The sequence below is a fragment of the Rosa rugosa genome, chromosome 4 (assembly GCF_958449725.1).
Source record: "Rosa rugosa chromosome 4, drRosRugo1.1, whole genome shotgun sequence".
NCBI lineage: Eukaryota > Viridiplantae > Streptophyta > Magnoliopsida > Rosales > Rosaceae > Rosa > Rosa rugosa.
This window is the reverse complement of record NC_084823.1, coordinates 15,889,297-15,912,634: the sequence shown is the minus strand read 5'-3', so window position 1 is coordinate 15,912,634 and position 23,338 is coordinate 15,889,297. Positions and strand designations below refer to the sequence as shown.

Below are 23,338 nucleotides of genomic sequence, written 5' to 3'. Positions count from 1 at the left end.
TTTCAAAAAAAAAAAAAAAGTAAATGTTGATTTGATTGAAAGCTTTAGTTTTTTGAAAGTCTGCTGCTTAATAGATTAAGCTGTTGAACTCGGGTCATATTTATTGAACCAGAAAATGTAGGTAAACAACTTTATAGTCCTAGCGTTGCTGCTGCTCTGATGGTTGACAGATTAGAAATTGGCTGTTCTAAATTTCTTTGCAATTTTCTTTTCCTAGAAAGAAAAAAGAAACAGTTCTAGATTATCACGATCAATAAACTTCGTATTGACATTGCATCCGTTTCACAGCTGCAAGAAACTCAAGTGTTATTGATCTTAGGACCAAAATCAGCAAGGAGGAAAAGAAATTTGTACTGTAGTCTCCAAAAGTCCAAATATGTAACGGTTAACCATGTCATACAAAATATAAATTTGTTTTTTAGTAAAGGTTAAATGATGTGAAGCAAATCTGGATCCTTCCTTGCATGAGGCATGTAGATGTTCTGACCAATTAGATTCCAAATTGACAATACTGGTTGATTCATACCAAAACTGCCCAGGAATTCCGAAAGTTAACAAGTGGCATTCACCTTATAAAAATGCACAATAGAGGTTGAACTATATTTGAACAATTGTATTTACATGTATATCTACATTACTACATACTACAGCTCAACAATGCTTGATGCTATAATATATACAATTATGATTCGCTGAGAAAGTTCAATTCTTGTAGTCCATCTATCTTTACAGGAGATCAGAAAGAGAATTTTCAAATCCTTTGCACCTTCTCCTCCCCAATAATCCATCTCGTCAACCAACTTGGATCTTCAGCAAATGATTTACAAGCTGGAGGGATGCTCACAAGATCACTTCCAATTTGATCGTACTCCTTGAGAGCTGCTTCCATCTCTGCCTCAACAGCTGCATCATCTAGAATATTTATTGTTCCCATGTGAAGAGCATCGGCATAGTGCTTCTCTCTCTCCCGATCATTTTGGAATGGCTCAATGGCAGGGCCCTGCATGTAACATTTCATAGAGATTGTTAACGAAATGGAAACACGCAACATATGAACCAAGTGAGAAAAATGAGCATTTCCACCTGGTCTAACAGAGGTACTTCAAAACCATTAACATAGTTCATTTTATATAATGGACAGAACTACTTTATCAAATCACCACAATAAGAAGAGAAATTAGTTGAACATCAACTTAATTTTAAGCTGAGAAAGACACCTACCCACTTCTGTCAATGTTATGTCATACACGACCAGTAACAAAGCTACAAACATTAAAACAAAAAAACAAAAAACAAAAAAAACAAAAGAAAAAGGTAACACACACAATAACTTAATAATAATAATGTGTTTGCAGATATTACTTTTGCCGGGAAAGAAGGGGAGAACAGAAAAAAACAACGTCATCACTTCTGCAGATATTGATATGCCAGACTCTAATATTAAAAACAAATAACAGATTTGACAAAATTAATTACCTGACATAACTCAGCATAGTGCTTATATATCTCACTGCTTTCATCTTGATCACCTAGCAGAGTCCCACCATACCACCCGTTGGCTTCATCAACTGATGTCATTGAAAGGTACCTTGGAAATTCAGCAGACAAACAAACGATCAACCACATCCTCCATAGATACACCACGGCCGGCCAATTTTAACAAGATAAAATATATTGATATTAACAGCTCCACATTTACAGGGTATCGAAAAAAAAAAATTGGAATAGAGAAACAAAATTAAATATGACAAATGATGATCAACTCATTTTTATATGTGTACTCTGTTCCTTTGGAAATATTTGATGTCAAAACCATATCAGCAGATATTTCAACTATTTGATGCCAATGTAATATATATGTATACAACTATACATGTGGATAAATATCACCACTGTGGTTCTGCAGAGAATCCAAGAAGTGAAGAACGAAAAATCAATCTACAACTACCCTAAGAAGTTAATCATGAAGAGGATTTGATATCCCAATTCACATATTTGTTAGTTTCATGACTAGAATGACAAAGATCCTCGATAAATAATTAACCAAATATTTAAGATGTTTACCCCCACTTTTTGCTGGTAATTATAACCAAGTCACATCAAAGCAGGGTCACAAGGCATACTAATTCACCGCAAAAACAAATCAAGCAGCTTAAGTTCTCAGCCATGGAAATTACAAGCTTAGAAAGTTAATGAGCAAGACAAAAGAAAGGAGGTTCTTCTCCTATGCCAACATAAAAGCATTTTCAGACAATATACCTCAAGAAGATATCCTCTTCATTATCATTGCCACCAGAAGAAAGCCAATTTAGGTCACAATAGCCATCAACTCCTGTGTCATTATGGGATCCTCCATTTATGATTTCATGTGAAGTAACTTTTGGTGCAGATCCACTTTCTTCATACTTTCTCTGGCCAAAAAGCCAATTTGGGCTTTTCAACTGTATTTCACTGAAAAAGACAAATGCCAGATTCAGAACCAATAGAATTCATCGGTTGCCAAGTGCACAGGTAAATCCCCTAAATGAACTGATCACTACAAGTTCCACAGTCCATTGTCAGTAGCAAGGTCAAAGTGTCAAACTATAGCAGATTCAGGGAAGAATAAGATGTGCACATATATAAATTTATATGTTCAGTCCTTTCAATATTAAATGATTATAGAAAAATCTTACATGCAATAAACAAAATCAAGTATATTGCTAAGATATCATAGTAAGATTTATTGGCCACCAAAACAGCATGTGTTTAAGAGCGTGCGCCTGTGTGTGCAACCCGGTGCTGATAAGCATGCAAATTAGAATTAAGGACAGAGAAACAGATAGGAATAATTAAATATCATACATAGGATACTCATTAGTGGGAATAAGAGAGAGAGAATTACGCTGCATCAGGTGCCACACTAGAATTTGCAGTAGCACCACCAGGTCTCTGGTCTGGTTCGCTGCAAAGTCTTACATTCTTTATTGAACTGCACGTTCTTTCAATCAATTTGTCAAAGGATGTCAGCTTCATCCTCAAAAAGTCTTCTTTGCAAGCTGGAATAGGAGCAAGAGTGTTTCCCAATGCTCCCGAGTGCATTTCATTGGCCTGTGAACTGCAAAGTTGAAATCAAGTATCTTATTGTAAAGAAACGAGGATTAAATTGAAACATTAACTCTACAGAAGAAGTTGAAAATTCATTCAAACAAGTAACTGTAAAGGTAGAAGTTCTGAATCTATGCATGAGGGCACAGGACATGTGCTAATGATTTAAAGTTGGATCATAGAAAGAAGCATAGATATTCTTACCACAAATCAGGAAGAAGGTCATCAAGCCCAGATACATGAAGATAATAATCAGAATCCAGCTCCCAGAGAGCAGGTTTCCCTTCCTGTGGTTTAAAGTAACCCAAAAATCTGATCAAACAACAAAAAAGACCAATGTTTTAGTAAGAGATCATAAGAAAGGCAACAGATCGTATGCCAACGCGTAATATAGTAAGTATTGTCGATTACGACACAACACAACTAATACTTTAATAATACATTTGGATAGTATGATGCCTTCACAGTTCGATATCATCTATTAAGACCACCATGCAATGTAGTTCAATGATTGGAAATATGGTAATCAAATAGCTAAACAATTTCCAATTTGGCTAATTTACGGGAGGATGAACCTAGGAGGAAGACCTCAAAGACGGTCACAATCTTGACCATTAAATTGCAGGTGGCGAGATAAGGACTTTCATACTATTCTTAAAAAGAGGATGTCCAAGTTAGAAGCTCCCTCATGGTAAAAACTGTAAAATACACTACAACATAATATAACAAGAAAATATATTACATCAAATACCCTTGCTCTCAGATTGTATTTTTATTTATATGGAATAAAATATTGTTTCTTCTTAAAAAAATGTAAAATGATATGACATAAAAATTCCTAGATATATCAATATTGAATGCAATAAAGCATTGTATAGTATAAGTTAACTTCTAGGAATTCTAGAGGGTATCAACACAGGAGTTCAGATATATTCAAAAGGTATCTGTTTGTTAATGCAGAAGTGAAGTTATTGGTGGAGATAAATATTTGAGAGAATTATCCGCTGGGTAAAAGAAAACGAGATTGTATTCTTCTTTTAAAAATAATATATATATATATATATATATATATATATATATAACTGCAGTATAAGAGAGAGGGGCAGGTACAAATTTATTGCATCTTGCTTTTCACCATCAGTGTAAGCATTGCTGTAGTATCGCTTGATAGACTTTAGAAACTCTCTTGATTGGGTTGTGGCTTTCCACTTTCCCTGTCTCTCAGGAAATACCTATCAACCATATAAAACAAATTTGTTTTAGGAAGCAAAATATGAAAAAAAAAAAAATTGGAAAATCAACTCTCTGTACACACACACAAGGAGACATGGGTATTTTATATATAGAAATATGGGTACATATATATATTTATATAGTGAGATGTAGTCACATGATCTGAACCGTAGATTTGTTTTTTCGATGGCATCTGAACCGTAGATTAGATCTATTGGGTTGCCAATCTAAGGATGATGTAGTCACATCTAACTATTTAAAAATCATCATCATTTTCAGTATTTTTTTTTTAAATGTAAAAACAAAGTTTTCATCAACACAAAGAAAAACCTAATAATTTTGAAACTGGGAAAGCCTATATGAACGAGGAAAAAAGTAAGAGAAGGCTGTTCCTCCCACCCAACTCTCTTCCAAAACCTCTCTATCATTTCCCCATTTCCCACCCGAAACCCACAAAAAGAAGGAAGAGGATGAAGTCCTTGATATTTGTCTTTCCAAAGGGCATTGGCTCGAGACCAGGGTCACCATAATTGATGACAACAGTATTTACAATTTCCTGATTTATATGTAGTGATAATTCGTAAAGAACCTAGACTCTGGATCAGATCATGGGACATTATTGCGGCTATGCCCAACAATGTGTTGTCAAGTCAAGACGTTAATCTTAGATCCTAGGTACACATGCACAGATACAATGAGGAGATATAATTCAGACTGAATTTCCGAACTTTAATTGAGTACCTGCATCCCGGTAGCTAAATCAGATATGGATTGGCTGTTATATAGCTCAACAATTTTCAATCATTGATATCTAACAATCAACTGAGGATTAAGCCTCCAATTCAAAACCTCAAAGTAGGTCCTCAAATAAAGGCTCTGTCTGCATAAATAGTCCCCATCGAATAAATAATTCGGCAACTTAATAGCATCTCTACTACCGAGTACCAAAAGCTGATTTTCGCTTTCCTTTTTCCTTCTCTTTTTATTTTTATTTTTTTTCCTTTTTTGGGCATTTGAAAGATTAATTCAAGATGTCCCGCAATTGAAAATATGAGAAAATGATTCGTATGCTATTCGGGCCCCATGAACAAAAGCATAACATGAAAAGGAACTTTAACCAGGTAGGAAAGAACATACAGTGTTGTGAGCTGCAGAACCACCATATTGCTGGGCAAGAGCATCTCCCATGCTTTGATACATATCCATGAGAGCTGCAGCAATAGTGCTATCAGGATCAACTTTTGGTATGTTCGTCAACCCCATTGCATGAAGTTGGCGACCTAAAGCTGCAAGGCCATAAGCATACTGGGCAACATTTGTACGATCCAAGCAATCGATGCAGTTTGTGCGCAAAACCCCACTTTGAAAGTGTGGTGGTTCACCACCAAAATTATCATTTTTTTTCGGTTGACCAGGATCAGTATCTCTATCTCGAGTAACAGCAGAATTTAGAGTTTCATTACTGCTCCCAAACCTTGGGAGGTCCCCAGAACTGGCTCTCAGATCTCTAAGAGATGCTTCCCTGAAAGAGATGGAAAAGCAGATTTCAAGCATTAACAGTCATAGTGCAGGGTATTATAGTATAAATTAAATTAGTCAGCTCATTACAAAATAAATAATCTTTTGCTATTTAAAAATAATAATAAATAATAAAATAAAAATAAAAAATTGTAGGGTGCCGGGTCCGTGGTGCCTTAAAATGCTTTCAGTTTCACTCGTAAAATTTACAGGACAATAACCTTCTTTTGTTAAAAAAGAAACAGAACCTACTGAAACAAACCAGAAAAGATACAGCCAGGGAAGGTGGACAAGAGGACCACAACAGCTAGGAGCTGAATTGCAAACAAAGGCTCCAGAAACAATCAAAGTATAACATAACTGGGAGAGCACACAAAACCCCTACATAGCCCAAGGCCCTAGATTACAACAGCCTTCCAATCTAGCAAATTGGAAGAAAGACTGTAATCTCTGAAAACCTTTAAACGGATGCCCAAAGAGCTGCCTTATATCTTTACTCTCTCCCAAAGCACTTCCACTCCTACTCCTAAATAATCTTCAAAGGTCCTTCTGTTTCTACCAGCAGAACAGTACAACTTAAGGAATTTGTATTGGTGATTTAAAGTTTTTGGTGCTATCTCAAATTTGAAGATCAAAAGAGCTAAGTGCTCAATTGCAGGATGCAAAGAAGAAATGAATCAATAGGTGAAGTTTGAACTCAAAACTATGCATTTCTTCATACATTAATTTGAATATTCTTTGCATCCCCTATGCAACAACATAAAACCCAGAAACCATAAAAGAGAACAAGCTCTTAACTTTCAATAATCAATTAGTTATATATCATCAGATCCTAAACAAAACCAAAATTATTTTGTTTTCAAAATGAAATGTGTTGCATATCTATGATCACTCCAATAACATTTGCAAAAACCAAGAGAGAAGCTGAGATAAAAATTACATGCCTTCCGGTACTTGTTCGACTTATTTGTTTGAGCCTCCGTTTAACAACGCTAGGTTTTCCACTGTAGTAAAATCCGGTCAAATCGAGTGCTTCACTTGCTACAGCACCCAGAACTGCTAAAACGTTGGCAGACTTGCTTTGAAAAAAGAAAAGATAAAAAAATATTTAGATAAACTGTACACAATCGTCCACATGTGAACATATAACATAATATAGCTATTGTTTCACAAGTTTTGTGATATTCAAGATAACAAAGTGGGAGCAAAATGTCGTATACATTATATCCGAGACAAAAACATAGCCACAAATAGACACACACACACATCGGTGTGCCTGCATCTATCCACTTCACCACCAGAAAAAAATTAAAATTAAAATTAAAAAACAATCTCACATGGTTACCTTTTTGCAAACTTGTGAAAGTCCCAGTGGATGAATTTAAGATGGTTTTCTTCAGAAAGAATTTGGTTCAAATACCCAACCGCGTGTGTGAACTCACGCCTCAGCATCATTTCTCGAGGCCTCTTTTCAACAGTCTGATTTAGAATTGTATGAGATACATGGATGAAAAGAATCAAGAAAAAAGAATACAAAATTACAGGTTGCGCAATTGAATGAACATAGCTTAGCCAAAATTTTTAGGAGAACAAGGTTCTATTACATACAAGAGGTGGATAAGAATTCGACAGCCAGAAGACAACAAAAAGAGAAGAACAATCCCTAAATCCAACAGAACAACAACAATTCAAGGGCTAAGACAAACAGCACTTTACAGCAGCTTAACTAAACATGTCTAACAATAAACAAGTCTGCAAGGATATGTATCATAACCAGGTTATAAAATATAACTCAAATGATGCTTAGTAAACTAATATTACCCTGAAAACCTTTCAGTAATTAACAGATCTTCCTGAAACACAGAGAGGGGAGAGATAGAGTGACAAAGTTCACACATGCAGTGCATCAAAAGCACAGAAGAACTTTTGAATTTATATTCAGCATCAGACGCACGCCATTAGCAAAGAAGAAGCATTTGATTTGGTGTGATACCAGAAAGCCAATAGTGGAAAAAAAAAATAAAAAATAAAACAATATCTGTGCATGTCCACCTTATAAGTGCATCATTGACAACATTATTGCTGTCACTTGGTGACGACTGACAAGTATTGCTAGTTAACATGACAGATGTGAAAATGATGTATTTAGCCCATGTTGCATGTGGAAAACTAGCAGACTAATACTGACAGATACTAGTCCAAAAGATATAAAAATACAAAATCAAAAAAATAAAAAAATCTAAAAGAATACCAATGGTTTTTTTTCTCTTTCTGATAAAGAATAATGACACCCTTGTGGTCTAGGATATAAGTCCAAATTAACCATAGCAACATCACATATTTATTATAATGAGAATGCAAATAACTTTTGAGTATCACCTTGATGGCTATAGAAGAGTGATATCTGCCCTCAACTTTGTACAAAAAGTGAGCAATTGAGGTACAATGGACCAAGATTGACTAACATCCAAACCCTCTAAGGGAGGTATTAAACCATTTTAAAACACAGGAAAAGATTGAATATCACCCCAAACCACAGGGGACCATGTTGTTTCTTTGGACCCAAAAGGAAAACAAAAATAAAAATTGCACCGTCACATGCTCTAACAATAGTCACCAGTATGTTTTATTTGTCAGCATCTATTAAGAAGGCGTTCAAAAATAAACCTTGATTAAATTAAGCACAATAATTGGGTTGCCATATCTCCTTGCCAGGTCTTCAAAATGTAATTTGGTAGCCTGATATGTAGGATCATATCTCTGTACTAGAACCAAAAAGAAAACATGTTAACAAAACATTGATTTAGCAAAGAACGACTTAAACCAGTAATTAAAGTTCAAGTTAACAGATCCGATAGTGTTCTTACAGATTATATCAGGTTTAGGACTAAATCTTGAAGCTTCTTGTGACCAAAAGAGGGGAATTGAGCCACGCATCTGGACAACAGAACTCATTTTTCCCTTGCATGAACCAGCTTCTTCATCAAGGATGATCTGCTCTGTTTCGACATCATTTGCAACCCTTCCCCTATCATTCACCCCCCTTTTCAAGTAACTGCAATGCAATCAACATTAAAATATAAACCCTGTTCAAAACAGTACAGAATGTATAAGAGATGACAAAGCTTCGCTTGTATTTTTGGTTGCCTAACGTACAGCTTTGTAAATAATTAAAAGAAACGAAGAGTGTAATATTCAAACAAGAACATACCGTGTCCCTGCAAAATGCCGAGAGCGCCTAGACACCAGAGAAACACTGAAGTCCCTCCCAAAGATTGATAGCCTAGTCTGCCACCATCATGGGTACAATACACTTATAATCAATACTGAAGTACTGAACACATTATTCTTTATTTTTAGAACAAAAGAACATTTTATGCACAATCATCAAAAGGTGCAACAACAGTGGATAGCAAGTCCACTTCAGAACTACAATAAAAGATGCAAGCCACTACAGAACAAAACCATGTCCACACACACTGCATAGAATAAGTGACAGCGAGAAGAGGAAGGGGGGAGAGAGAGAGAGAGAGATTATACCTGCTTAAAATGCCCATGTACTAATGCTATTGTCCAGATTGTGTTATTACACCTTGAGCGAATTGCTTGTGTTAGATAGGCATTCCATACAAATATATTTTCATACTGCATCCCTTCTTCACCCATTGATACCACATTTTTTTGCAGACTTTGCATTATAGGATATGTATAGCTATAGAAAAAATCTTTGGTCAAATCAACACTCGACAAAAGCTTCTTGTACCTGAAGTTTGAGGGATAAAAACATAAGCAGCATTAAAAAGTTATACAAGAGGAATTAGCAATGATATTAGCTGGTAGGTAAGCAATTAAAGATGTAGTAATATTGTTAGTTGTCTTAGTGCAGCAGCTTAGGCAGCCCCGTGAATTTTCAAGGAAAACTTTATACTGTTGGGACCATTTAGGGTGAACTCACCTTTGAATCCCTCAGCCAAAAAGACTACCCATCTCTTACAAAATATGTTTTAGTCTGAAGCTTTATTTACAAAATATCTTATTCTTTTCATTTTATTTTCGTTTGTGACCTTTTATTTGCAAGATATTCTTACACTGATGAGAGATTTGTCTACTTTTTCTTACCATATATCAATACCCACCATAATCATACATCCATCTAGATGCTTGACAATTTATCCCTTATTCTACTAAATAGGTTCAGTGCTCTCCGAACTCAGGGAGTCCATAAAGAACCTCTACAGCTCTTGTACAAAGTCCAAAAGTCAAGTTCACAACAATTGCCTCCGAAAACGCTATACCAAAGTTTATCACCAAATGCTAATATTCATGGCCTACAGTAATGCTAAACACCAAATTTGCTCATTTGATGCAGTATTCTATAATCAACAGCAGTTCAGAGTGGGACAGATTTGAATAATGAAACTGGTCAACAGTCTAGATACCATGGTCAAAGTATCAGATAAACAGGTGACAATAGATTGAATTAACAAAGAAACTACAACACCTATGACCCATCAATGCTACCATTTAGAAATTCACAGAACAAAACAGCACGAAAATTATACGAATGTGCATGAAAGAAGAACTTACCGCAGCTCTGTCTTAGAATGTGCAATATCAGTTTGAATCGTGACATGCGGAATAGTTATCAGCTGGCTCTCATCTATACTATAAATTGCATGACCGCATATACTTCCAATCTGCCTACGCTTCGTAACCAAAATCAAGTAATACGATTCCATAAACTTAATGCATCCTACAAAATCCCCACAATTCCATATAAACGTCAAATACAACTACATGAGCACATAAATGAAGTCTAAAAACACTGACCGGCGATCCCAAACACCTTGGCGACGAAAGTAAGGCCTCCGGTGGCTCGATTTCCCTCGGCGATTCGCTGAAGCAGATTCTTGATCTCTTGCGGCGAGTAAACCACCGGATCTTCGCTTATATTCAAATCATCCGGCTCCGACCGGTCTATCTTCAGCACTCTGTAGAATCTCTTGTTCCGATCGCTCCCGATCAAATAAAACCGCTGCAATTGAAACCGTTCAATGTGAGAAAAAAAAATGAAGGAGAATTGGGGAGCCCTAGAAATTGCGGAGGGGGGGAGTACCTACCTGTCTGGTTTCGTAGAGGCGGAATTTTTCGAGGGAGTAGGTGCTGGGGTCGGCGTCGAGGTCGACGGAGGGGTGGACTTTTGCGGCGGAGGACCGGACGTACGGGCGCTTCGAATTCTCGGCTTGTTTCGCCATTCAAATGGGGGAGCTTCTTTTTTCCGACTGCTGACACTATACAAAATGGAAGTCAGCGGAAATGGAAAATGTCGAGAGTAATATATAGTGTTCGATTGGAAACCGAACCCCGTTTGGTATTTCTATTTTTTTAACATGAGTTTCCATTTTTGCGGTTTAGTTTGTTAAACCACAACGACAGCTCTCATTGTGTTTGTCCATATTGGTGCCGCGACGCTTCTAGTGTGGGAGGACAACTGTCCGATTGATAAGAGTGGCCTCTGCAAGGGGCAGTTGGTACTTGTGGATTTGATCAAATTAAGATAAAGTTTGGCTGATTTTGAAGAAGAGATTGGCGATTAGCGATGTAGGCTGATCTCGAAGTGTGTAAATAGCCTAATCCGGGTTTCCGGGGTGCTAAAATGGTAGAGTTGGCATTTATATCCATTGGGTAATACTCGATAGGTAATAGTAATACCCATCCAACCATAGTTCGTGGGTAATATCCAATGGATAATACACATCAAATAATTCGCGGGTATGGGTATTTACCAAACCCATTTTTAAACGGGTAAACCCATACCCACCCATTTACCCGTTTTCAATATGGCCAGGGTTTTTTTTTTTAAATACTCACTATTTAAGCGCCCCCATTCCCCATCTGGGGATATTTTCAAATGGGGGATTCCCCGCCCCTGCATTAGTCATTTAACTCATTTTCTCTATATGAATTTTTTTATTTTTCGATTTTCTATTTTCTATCTTTTCAGTTTTTTTTCCTTTCCTTTTTTGACAAAAAAATAATTTTTTTTATTCTTTTTATTTTCATCATTGTTTTGGTCGATTGAGTATTTCAAATACTTGAGAGTTGAGACAGTGTTTAAGAAAGAAATTGTTGGTTTAGTCACGAGGAAGCAATACGTTTAAAACAAATATTTATTTCTGAAAAACAATTTTCACAACTTGGCGATTAAATGTAAAATAATAAAATTCGGTTCGTAAATTAACCATCCTCACGGATCGCCTTTTGAATCATCTTTTCACAATTATGCGATGATCCAACGGTCGGATCCCCACGGATCGCCTTTTGAATCGTCTTTTCACAATTATACCTTGATCCAACGGTCAGATCCTCACGGATCGCCCTTAAGATCATCCTCTCAAAATTATATGAAGATCCAACGGTCGGATCCTCATGGATCGCCTTTTGAATCATCTTTTCACAATTATACGATGATCCAACGGTCTGATCCTCATGGATCGCCCTTATGATCATCCTCTCAAAATTATACGAAGATCCAACAGTCAGATCCTCATGGATCTCCTTTTGAATCATCTTTTCACAATTATACGATGATCCAACTGTCGGATCCTCATCCGAGACCACACAAAGTCATCGGAACACTTCTACGATCAATATGTCAAATCTACAAGTCGATCAGACGGCCTGATCGTCACGGATCAAAACCCATTTACGCCAATATATCGAAACTACGACTTTATTAAATTTAAGCCAAACAAGAATTAATACCAAAAATCTCGGTCATTACATTTTGGGTCTCAGAGTTTTGGCTGCACAACACCTCCAGTCATGGCGGCTCGTCTCGTTGAAGACTTGAAGGTGTATTCTTGGTGGGAAAGAGAAATACCCCGTATAGGTTTTCTGTTTTTTTTTTTAGAATAAGAAAATTATAAAAATGCCCCATATGCTGGTTGAAAAATAATAGTTCTCAATTAAAAAAAAAAGAAAAAAAAAAAAAACGGGGAACCTGCATGGGTAATGAGAAACCCTGCCCCCGCCCCCGTTTGCCCATTCCTAGGTGGAATTGGATTTGGGTATTTGGGTGTGGTTTACAATTTTATATGGGTATTTAGGTAAAATTTGGGTACCCACGGGTGTACCCATACCCAACCCATTTTTATACGAGTATTTTGTAATTACGCATACCCATACCCATAAACTAATACCCATACCCGTTAACAGATACTCAAAAGGAAAAATTACCCGTGGGTTTTAATGCCATCCCTATAAAATGGGCTACTAGAAGGGTCAGTCGCCATAGTTGGATTGTCAGCCAATGCTGATGGGTGTCATGCTTGGGCTTTCTGGGTGCATGGTTTACTTTTTCTTCAGCTAGGGTTGGAACTTTTGGGCCTAACTCTTGGTCTGAGAAGAAGTGGATTATCCACTGGGTTTGGGTTTAATGATTAGGGTAGTCTTTAGCCTACATTCTATGAAGTGTTTTTACACTTGGTTAAAAAGGATCTTGAAGCACCGCAATTGCGTGCATTAACGAAAGAACTCATGGCTAATTTTAGTTTTTTTGTAAGACTAATCATGGTCTTGTAGGCTCATTGAATAAGTAAGCGTCATTGTACTCGTAGATGGTACTAATATTCCCTTAACTATTTGGCCACTAACTTTAGGGTGTAGTTTTAACTTTGGGATTAATTAAATCTCTTCTACTTGTCAAAAATATATAAAATTGATAGGAAATAATTTGAGTGCATGATCAATGGTTGAACAAATTTTAAGAGAATTATCTAAAATGACACTTTAACAAAAATTTGAACATACTACTGGTATTTAAAAAAATAAAATAAAGCAGAAATAATTTACATTCACAAGAGGACATAAAACATTATTTATAATTGTCTGCAAATCTAAACCACAAAATAATAATATGTATATGATTTAATAGAAAAGTTTTGCAGTATGAGATTTTTAGTCATTGATGAGTGCACACAAGTCTCACTATTAAAAATCAGAAGTCTCTGATAGGCTATTTCTATCCACCTAAATAGATGCACAAAAATGCCTATAACTTAACCCTACAAGAATGTCGAAAATAGTATAGGTAAGTAGGGATCGTTCCCGCAAGAGATTGTGGTCTAATCACTAATCTGAAGACTCAAAACAAAATAAACCTAAACTGTCCAGTTATAAAGAACTGACTGGCAGACGACTCTAAACTATTCTAAATGTCACGCAAATTTACAGACAAACTACTGAAAAAGTTTGATAATTTTTTAAGGTGTTTTGGTTGACGAACTAATTAAATAAAAACGAAACACTAAATGACTCCGAAAATAAAAAGACTTGATTCAGGGTTTTGAAAATCAAAGATAAAACAAGTTAGAGGAATTGCATCCACCACCAATCAATCAAGTAAACTAATCATGTTCAACCTAATTTCATTTATTTATGAATGAAGATGCTCAAGTTAACCCAACGCCTGAATTAACCTATTGTTTTTCCTTACTTGTATGCTAGGTGAGAGACGCTCTACACCTAACCTATTTTCTAAAATGCAACCTAGGTTGACGCAACTCTAGATTTAACACAAAGAAATCATTGCGCGATAGAAAAACGAGACATCACAAGGCATCTTGAGTACGACGCGTCTCAATTAACCTAGGAACCTAATCACTTGCCTTATAGACAATTTACTATTCTAGAACTCTCAACGGAACCCTCGAAGCAAGGCACAGGCAATGATCATTCTTAGCAATAGAAACCTAAACATGCAATCTAAGTTGCGCACCAAAGAAAACATGCAAAGGAATCATCAATGTGAAGATAGAAATTAGGTTCTCATCCAATAGATAAACAAAACTAATTGAAAGTCATAACAAGTTTACAATCATGATTTGGGGCTTCAACAACCCCTAACTAAAGAGTTAGTTTCTCATAGAAAGAAAAACAAAAACAAGCTAAAGAGAAAAATAAGAAGTTGCAGGAGAGAGGAAAGAGAGGAAGAGAGAAGAAAGGAGAGAAGAGAAGAGAGCTTTTTCAGATTTGCACAGCCCTTTTATATTGCTCCTTGAGTCCTCTTTCATTCCTTTTTGGTTTGAGACTCCTTGAATTGTAGAGAAAGACAACTTCTTGATTCTCTATTTGATTTAGGATTCTCCACTAGGCCAAAAAACGAAACAGACAACAGACATTTTTCGTTGTGAGATATGGACAATGTCCGTTGTGTATCGGGGCGTTGTGTGATGAAAAATGGCACAACGGTTCTGCACCGTTGTATGACTTACAAACACTCAACATTTTTTTGTTATCAGCGTTGTGCCTTCTTTCGGAAGATGTCAGGCACAGCTGCAGTGCAACCATGCTGCGCATGGCAGGTACATCCTTCATACAACAGAACTTTTTTACAAACTGTTGTTGGAAAGCTTAGTCAGACAACATTTTTTTGAAATTCACTGTCGTCTGATTTCTACTCACACTTCAGTTGTAGAGTATGGTTGTTGTGTGACTTAGTTTTGGACAACATAGTTCAATTTTTACAGTTGTGTGATTGTAAATGAGAAGACATAATTTTTGTAAAACCATTGTGTGATATATAAAAATGCGTTCTATAGATACCCAAATTGATTGCCATTTATTAAAATCGGTTGTATGATCATTTTCATTTCCTGAATTTTGTGCATTATTAATGCTCAGTTTTACCTAATGAACATTGATCAATTGGACAAAACTGATTGCAAACATCAAATGATTAATCGAACTCATACTATAAACTTCAAATGTAAAAAAGGAGCATTTCCCAATCATCCAAACCAACATTAAAAGAACAAAAACATTCTAACCTAAGCATTCTAACCAAAGGGGTCTTCACAATTGATTTTACATTCAACTTTTTGAGGTGTGTGTAGCACTGCCCACACCCAACAAACATGACCGGAGCTCCAAATATGTATACCATGGAAAACGCAGCTCCAACCTACACAATACATTGATCCAGTTATTCATCATTTCAATTATATATAATCCAAGCAATGAAAGAAGGCATAAACTCATATCCAAAACTATTTACAGTTTACTTACCTCATCGTCTATAGTATCAAACAGTAACTAAGAAAAGTAAATCTTGTTATTTTCTTCAATGCTATATTTAATCTGCCACCAAACCTGCACTTAAGATAAAATCTGTAATTAAGCCTGAGTGTGCTTTCAATTGACAAGAAAATTAGTAATGATGCCTCAGCTTGAGTGTGCTTTCAAATTGACAAGAAAATTAGTAATTATGCCTCAGCCTGAGTGTGCTTTCAAATTGACAAGAAAATTAGTAATTATGCCTCAGAAAATTAGTAATTATGCCTCAAATTTACAAAGCAGTATCAATGATCAGAAACAAGTCTCACTTTGCTGCTCATATACATTATCTAGTTCATACATCAGATTAACTTGGGCACATAACACAAGAAAACTAAAGCATTTGATGTTGATGCACGAGACCAAATCTATCTACCTGTGCATTAAAAAAAAAAGTCATATATTAACTTAGAAAGCAGGACAAGGTCTGTGCTGCACAATGTGGCTCCATGCAACATGAATCATCACAGGAAGCATTAAGCATATGAAAAATGCTTAAGAAAATGAGAAAGACAGAAACCTGATATCAACTCTGGAGCCTACAAGGGACTGCCAAAATAATAACCCTGAATCTTATAAACTTATCTTTATCTATTGACCTGCAGGCATAAAGAAATTACGTTACTTTGGCTACAATTGAAAATCAACAAAATCATCTCTTATGAACTAATGAGTTTGTAACACTACAATGAATAGTTATAACAGATGACTTCATGCCTCTAAAACCAAGATTCCATTATTAATTAGAAAGCACAACATTTTAAAGCATATTGTCAAAACAAACGTCTAAAACATAAAGCCACTTGTCAATAAGTTCTAGCCTTCATTAAGCTTCACAATGACACAAACCTAACTTTTCCATTTCAAATTTGAAAACGGAGCATAGAACAATTTAATGGCAAGCTAACAGCAGAAGTAATCAAATAGATTCCTAAAGAAAATAACCTGGAAGGTCCTTTTGCCGTCATCAACCAAGGCCTTGAGTTGATGAAGCAGCTGCTGCACCATCTAACATCAATTAAAATTATTTCTATCAAAATTCCTACACAGACAAAAGAACTCAATCAGATGAAATTGATGCATCTTCTTAGGCAGTTAGGAATTGGAATTGGAATTATACAAACCTAGGCATGCATAACAAAAGATTCTGTATATAATTACTATTTTTTATACAACACTTACATGTCTTATAAGTAAAAACCTTCAATTGCCTGAAGAAAAAATCAGGTAGATATATATAAGCGCATGCACAGCTTTGATTTAACACTACACATTATCGAAAAGATAAGCTTTTCCATTCTTGCAGCGAAAAGACTGGAACAAAAGAAAATCATGGTGGTAGAATGTTTCCGTCATTGCTTATATCAAGCATAGAACATTCAGACCAGCAAAAAGAGCATAGAATAATGTCTATCAGCAAGAAGTAGAAATATGTAAAATGAAAATAAAATTATTAGAAAACCAAAGAGATAAGACCTGTACCTCTCTTATGGGGTGGATAATTAGAACATGTGCAACTTGGACCAAATTTTAGCATCAATTACAGATAATGCACTATTTTTAGCAAGTTATTCCTTCATGTGTAATTTTGTAATTAAACAATCTCATAGTAGTAGTTTTCCTACCTTACTGCACAATTTCTTTTTTACTTGCTGCACAAGACCTGTGATACAACAAAGTCCAATGAACATTTCAACCGTCCAATATCGACATTGAGCCGATTAAAATCTGCAAATACAAAAACAAAATTTATAAGAAACAAAAACATTATCATTATGTGTCATTTATAATATAATTAATGACAGGAAATCCAATTCGTTTCATACATTGTATGAGCCCTCTTTGGCTTATGTTTGTATTGAGTTGAAGAGTCATCAATAGATTGTATGTATATATACCTTGAAGTCCTGGTCAATTTCACGAATAAGCCTCTAGAATGGCAACTTCCTGATCAGGACAATTATTTTGTTCTTTTATTTTGGATGATTATAGAAAAAGGATTAGATGTTCTTCTATGTTCAGAAGAATATAATACTAAATCAAGAAGAAAGCAAAAGGAATATTGATAGATAATAAGCATTGCATTTAGATCAACACTGTCAAACTCAACTTATATATCCTTCTCCTTCTTCTCCACCTATAATTGAGCAAGTTAATTATATGCATGTTTGAAGATTAAGGGAAGCAAATGCCCATGCTGTTGATACCATATATTTGTTGTGAGAAAACATGTTTTTGTCCTTGGACAAAAGCATAAATTAAAATCAAAGAAATTTAACCTGATTGTTTTGGTCTATCAATAGAAACAATTTATGACTCCCAAGGCCTACATGTCTTTCCCTACTTCCATAGTTCCATATTTAATCCCGTTTGTTCGCTGCTGCATTATAATATCAATGTGCAGCTACTTGGCTCTGACTCTCTGACCAAGAAAAACATGAACATGTTAAAAAATTAAACAAATCGATGCAATCTTGAATTTTCGTTGGTGTATATATATACTCCTAAATATCTCTTTTTTCACCAAACTTCTATTTGTGGTAGTTATGGATTTCACTGCACAAACACAATTCATTGCCAAATAAGCAATTACACCAACAAAGAAACCCACAATTGAAACCAAGACACTGGAAACTTAAACTACTTAAAAAGAAACAATCAATCAACTCCCTATTACAAAACAATAATCATATTACCAATCAACATAAACAAAAGAATCGCAACCCATATAACAAACACAACCCAGAATTGCAAATTCACATGCAGCTACAAACCTTGGTGGCGAGCTGCTTCCTTGAAGCCTTTCCTCAAGTTGACTTACAAGTAGTTTGCTTAGTACAGGTCATCTGAAACACATAATCAAATTCGCTTTAACATAGATCATCAACAAATTACAAGTCCAAGCCATATCAAGAACAGATCTGAACCATACCACAATAAACAATTACCGAAACGCTCAATAACCCAGTATTCTCCCTCGTCCTCACCTCACACCCCTCTATCACAACATCGTCCTCCTCACACCTCCTTCTCTTTAGCCGTAACCAGCTTCCGCTTCTCTCTCTCCTCCGTGTTCGCGAACGGCGGCCTCCGCTGGTTGCTGCGATAGTCGCTGAGATCGGCCTCAAAGCCTCTCTTCTTCCCAATACCCTGAACTAGCAAATCGAAGAACCTCTTCTTCTTTTTTCAGTATGAAGAACCCTAATCCCAAGTCGAGATACTGGAGAAAGGAGAATCACACACCTCTTAAAGTTTGAAAATCGGAAATCGAAGAAAAGAGAGGGTTAGGGTTGTAACTCAGAGAATAGCAGAGAGGGAAGTACTGAAATGAGAGAGAGGGGAAGTGTGGAAGTTTTTTAGCTGAAAACTCTCTAAGGCCAAAGTGGGAGTGAGAGATGGAAGGCTCGGGATTTTGCTCGAAGTGAAGAAAGGGCTCAGGGTTTTGCTCTTAGACTTGAAAAACGAAAGTGTGTGTAATGGTGCCCTCGAGTTGTATAAGGCACCACGCATTAATTTTTTTTTTTTTTTAATTACTCAGACAACATATAGAGTTATATATGTTGTTGAAGTGTAGCAAAGCTGAGGGAACAAAGATGGAAATTTCCCGCCTGTGCAATCAAAATTTCAGTTTTGGCGCTGAGGTTAGACATTTCTCAATCACATAACAGAAATAGTTCATTGTGTTGTAGGAACTTGTAAGCATAACAAACCATTGAAGCCAAATTTACTCGTTTTGGGGAGAGAATGAATGCCATTTTGGAGACTTCTCCAAATTTTGCCACTTACTTGCACAACAGCACATTAAAAACCATTGTATGATAATTTGCAAGTACACTCCTACAACACAAGTAACTAAACTGTTGTACAATTTAGTGGCATCTAGGGTACAATTTGGAGCCAAATTTGAGTCCATCTATGAGGGAAATCCGCCGCATTTTTTTTTTGATTCACACAACAGATTATTCTTGTAACCGTTGTGCAATGACCTTCTAAAAAAAATTTCAGAATTTTAACCACCTTATACAACGTAAGTTTAGTAAACATGTTGTGTGATTCACTTTCCCACATCACACAACGAAATTTTTTTTTTCGTTGTGTAAAAAGTGTTGTATGTTAAGGTTATTGGCCTAGTGCTCCACTCTTTGTCCAATGAGAATTTGCCATGTCATCATCAATATTTATGCGAATATCTCCATAATTTGCTGCAATATCTCCATGGATTGGGCTCCTCGATCGAGACCTTGATGTTGCTAGGGCCAGGACTTCAAGCTTTTCTTTATTTGCACATCTTTCCTCCATATTATCTCCTTTTTTGTATATTTGCTCCAAAATACCTAATAAATACAAAAGTAAATAAATAAAGGGAAAATAGAATAAACTAAAAAAGATTAATATAGGGATTAACATTATAAACGTTGCATATAATGCTCCTATCAGTCTCCTCAGAGGTGATTGTCCTGGAAGAGTAAAGAGATCAAGGAACCAAAACATTGCCGCTAAAAAGGTAGTTGGCGGTGATGGAGATGAAGAAGATGAATGAGCAACAGAGTGTCATGTCACTTGAATCTTATTTTAAGTTTGTCTCTTTTGGTTTCCTGCAATCTACCTTCCAGACTTGAGTTTATTATTGTAGTTAATGTTTGTCGAACTATCTTATTATGGTTTTGATTAGCACTAGTCTCATATCTGTGCGTTGCATGTGTGATTGGTGAAAGCCATTAATTTGCCATCACTTCTTTATTTTTTTATTTTTTTTAGTAATGTTTTTATGGTTTTTTATTGTACTAAAATTAACTATTTAGATGACTACATTGTGAGTTTTTATTTTCTAGATTAAAGGGTATTTTGAGGAATCCATATTTTGGTGAAGCCTGAGGCTTCGCTCTATAATATGACTAAATAAATAATAAATAATAGACAGATAGATAGATACACATACTTGTCTCAAACTCTTTACCCGTGCGATCAATGTTTTAAAAGGCCGAGGCGTAGCCGGGAGAGCCTCACCAAGGCGTTCGCCTTGATTTACGCCTTACGAATAAATTTGCTGTATTTACGTATAGAACTAGTCTTATATATAGAACATGTATTGTAACCAAAAAAACATTATAAATTGTCATCCATTCATAATAAGCAAGTACTAAAACCATATGATTCAACAAAATCACCAAACCTATAATAAATCCAAATATATAAAGTTGAAAGACCAAAGAAGAACAACAATTATTGAAATCAACTTCATCCTTGGAAATCATCATCCTCATCAATAAGAAGATCACCATCCAAACTATCATCATCCAAACTATCACTACCATCACTATCATCACCATGGTGCTCGAAGAGAGAATTGGTCTCATCATATGGATTAATTCTAATACCATCATCCGCAATGTCATCAAGACGCATTGATTTCCTGGAGCCTTTCTTTTACCTATACAAAAAGGTGATGGACAATTAAAGATAAGAGTTGAGAAATTATTTGAACACTATGTTATACAATTATTTGAACATATATTTTTCCAAGAACTTACTTGAACATGCTCTTTCACTAGATTTCCTTTTGTATAAAACAATAGGCTCATCAAGAGAAGGAGTAGGCTCACGGAGAGGTGTAGGCTCACGAGGAGGAGAATGCACACGAGGAGGAGGCTCTCTATCAATTAGGGTACTTTGATATGTACCAATTGGCACATTTCTTACCGCCTCATCATTCAATGTTAGATCTTCTACATTGTCCTCAAGCCAATGTGGATCGGCGGGAAGAACCGGATCGTCTATCTCTATTATCCATTCATCATCAGATTCAATTTCTTCCACTACAATAGGATCGGTCATTGTAGCATTCCTTTTCAAAGTCCTATCTTTTAGAGCAATATTATATTTCACATAGACTAAAGCATGCATCCTCTTGTGTTCAAGTCTATTCCTCTTTTTAGTATGAATCTACAATCAACATTCAACACACAAATGCGACAATTAATTCAATAGACTAGCAATTATTAACTATTAACAATTCAACTTAAAAGTGATAAAAAGAACTTACCATTTCAAAAGTACTCCAATTCCTCTCACACCCCGATGCACTACAAGTAAGGGAAAGGACCCGAGTAGCAAAATCCATCAACTCCGGTGTTTGTGTCCCATATTTTTCCCACCAAAACACTAAGAACATAAAATGAATATAAATTAATAAATCAAAATCATATAGACATTTGGTAAAATTGCATTTAAAAGTAGCAAGTTAAGCAAATAATAACTAACCGGGTGATCGGATTTTTCTAGTAGATTCGGCCATCGCACTTCCAAACTTACCATGCTTTCGCTCATAGAAGTCTAATTGTATTTCCGCTGCGACACGGGCCTCACCAACTAGCATCCTATCCATGCACTCTTCCAAACCCTTCTTCACATGCTCGGTATTTTTAAAGTTGTCTTCATATCGGAATTGAGGGTTCAAGTAATAACCCGCCGCATGCAATGGTTGATGAAGTTGTGGACTCCACCTATTATCTATTCTCCTCCAAATTGATCCATACTTTGCTTCCACATTTCCAAGATTATTTGCAATCTTATCTTTTGCGGCATCCATCAACTCATAGATAAATCCCATGGCGGGTCTCACTTCCGAATCAACCTCTCTTAAGACACAAACAAGGGGCAAGACACTCTTTATGCAATAAGCAACATGGTTCCAAAAATTTGTGTCACGAAGGATCCACTTCCTCACCTCATAAGCATCATTATGTTTTGTACATCCACATTCATACCAATCTTTTGATGAAAACATACTAATAAGAGCCTCCTTTTGCTTATATAAACTTTGAAGAGAGAGAAAAGGTGCCTTGTAACCGCCGGCCGAATAATCTCCTTGTTGACGGTGAATTTCCTCATAATGGAAAGAACTTGTGTGTGCCCATAAATGAATTTCACAATTTGCTTAGCTTTTTGAATGGTAGTTTCAAAGACTTTCATCTTGCTAATATCTTCTAACATCAATTCAATGCAATGAGCCGCACACGGAGTCCACCACAATTTGCTCCTATGCTTCATTAGTTCCTTTCCCGCCCACTTATAATTGGAAGCATTGTCCGTAACTATTTGGACAACATTCTCCTCCCCTACCTCCTCCACAATATTATCCAAGTAATTTAGCATCAACTCTCCATTTTTGATTGTATCCGATGCATCAACCGATTTCAAGAACCATGTACCTTTAGGGCTATTTACTAAAAAATTTAGTATAACCCTACTCTTGCCATCCGTCCAACCATCCGACATAATAGTACATCTATAGTGGCTCCAATCTTTTTTGTGTGCTACCATCAACTTTTGAACATCTTCAACTTCTTCCTTCAAAATCCAAGTCCTTAACTCATGACTTGTT

At 36.0% G+C, this 23,338-nt stretch overlaps 2 protein-coding genes and 2 long non-coding RNA genes across 6 annotated transcripts; all 4 read right to left on the bottom strand.

Annotated features, from left to right (window-relative positions):
• Positions 1 to 570: 570 nt before the first annotated feature.
• On the bottom strand, positions 571 to 11,268 carry LOC133742755 (phosphatidylinositol-3-phosphatase SAC1). 3 transcript variants are annotated; one of them, XM_062170429.1, is made up of 16 exons: positions 10,959 to 11,268; positions 10,669 to 10,873; positions 10,426 to 10,591; positions 9,379 to 9,601; positions 9,050 to 9,126; positions 8,706 to 8,893; positions 8,506 to 8,603; positions 7,184 to 7,275; positions 6,783 to 6,917; positions 5,458 to 5,842; positions 4,198 to 4,319; positions 3,292 to 3,399; positions 2,885 to 3,097; positions 2,260 to 2,451; positions 1,477 to 1,588; positions 571 to 1,000 (listed from the first exon to the last, which is right to left on the bottom strand). In XM_062170429.1, the coding sequence occupies exons 1-16, from the start codon at positions 11,091 to 11,093 to the stop codon at positions 752 to 754; spliced, it is 2,700 nt and encodes an 899-aa protein (XP_062026413.1). In that variant the 5' UTR covers positions 11,094 to 11,268; the 3' UTR covers positions 571 to 751. The 3 variants fall into 3 exon arrangements, with proteins under 3 accessions (XP_062026413.1, XP_062026412.1, XP_062026414.1); XM_062170428.1 differs by having other exon boundaries at positions 7,184 to 7,317; positions 10,959 to 11,266; XM_062170430.1 differs by lacking the exon at positions 10,959 to 11,268 and having other exon boundaries at positions 7,184 to 7,317; positions 10,685 to 10,824.
• A 4,309-nt stretch (positions 11,269 to 15,577) lies between these two features.
• LOC133743214 (uncharacterized) lies at positions 15,578 to 16,029 on the bottom strand. The gene is made up of 2 exons (XR_009863000.1): positions 15,907 to 16,029; positions 15,578 to 15,802 (listed from the first exon to the last, which is right to left on the bottom strand). It is a non-coding gene; the product is annotated as an uncharacterized LOC133743214 (long non-coding RNA).
• Positions 16,030 to 17,605: 1,576 nt separating this feature from the next.
• On the bottom strand, positions 17,606 to 19,131 carry LOC133742283 (uncharacterized). The gene is made up of 5 exons (XR_009862466.1): positions 18,887 to 19,131; positions 18,729 to 18,800; positions 18,234 to 18,376; positions 17,781 to 17,901; positions 17,606 to 17,682 (listed from the first exon to the last, which is right to left on the bottom strand). It is a non-coding gene; the product is annotated as an uncharacterized LOC133742283 (long non-coding RNA).
• Positions 19,132 to 21,192: 2,061 nt separating this feature from the next.
• Positions 21,193 to 22,780, bottom strand: LOC133744418 (uncharacterized). The gene is made up of 4 exons (XM_062172529.1): positions 22,216 to 22,780; positions 21,998 to 22,116; positions 21,486 to 21,897; positions 21,193 to 21,374 (listed from the first exon to the last, which is right to left on the bottom strand). The coding sequence occupies exons 1-4, from the start codon at positions 22,739 to 22,741 to the stop codon at positions 21,193 to 21,195; spliced, it is 1,239 nt and encodes a 412-aa protein (XP_062028513.1). The 5' UTR covers positions 22,742 to 22,780.
• Positions 22,781 to 23,338: the final 558 nt, after the last annotated feature.

What these genes read in the sequence shown, in the direction of transcription:
- LOC133744418 (XM_062172529.1), bottom strand. Translation starts at nt 22,741, where the DNA reads ATGTTTTCATCAAAAGATTGGTATGAATGTGGATGTACAAAACATAAT. An exon ending in ATTGGAGTACTTTTGAAATG is followed by an intron (nt 21,898 to 21,997) that starts GTAAGTTCTTTT and finishes TGTTGATTGTAG; the next exon opens with ATTCATACTAAAAAGAGGAA. An exon ending in TAGTGAAAGAGCATGTTCAA is followed by an intron (nt 21,375 to 21,485) that starts GTAAGTTCTTGG and finishes GGTAAAAGAAAG; the next exon opens with GCTCCAGGAAATCAATGCGT.
- LOC133742755 (XM_062170428.1), bottom strand. Translation starts at nt 11,093, where the DNA reads ATGGCGAAACAAGCCGAGAATTCGAAGCGCCCGTACGTCCGGTCCTCC. An exon ending in GTTCTGCAGCTCACAACACT is followed by an intron (nt 4,320 to 5,457) that starts GTATGTTCTTTC and finishes TATGGTTGATAG; the next exon opens with GTATTTCCTGAGAGACAGGG. An exon ending in GACCTTCTTCCTGATTTGTG is followed by an intron (nt 3,098 to 3,291) that starts GTAAGAATATCT and finishes TCAACTTTGCAG; the next exon opens with TTCACAGGCCAATGAAATGC.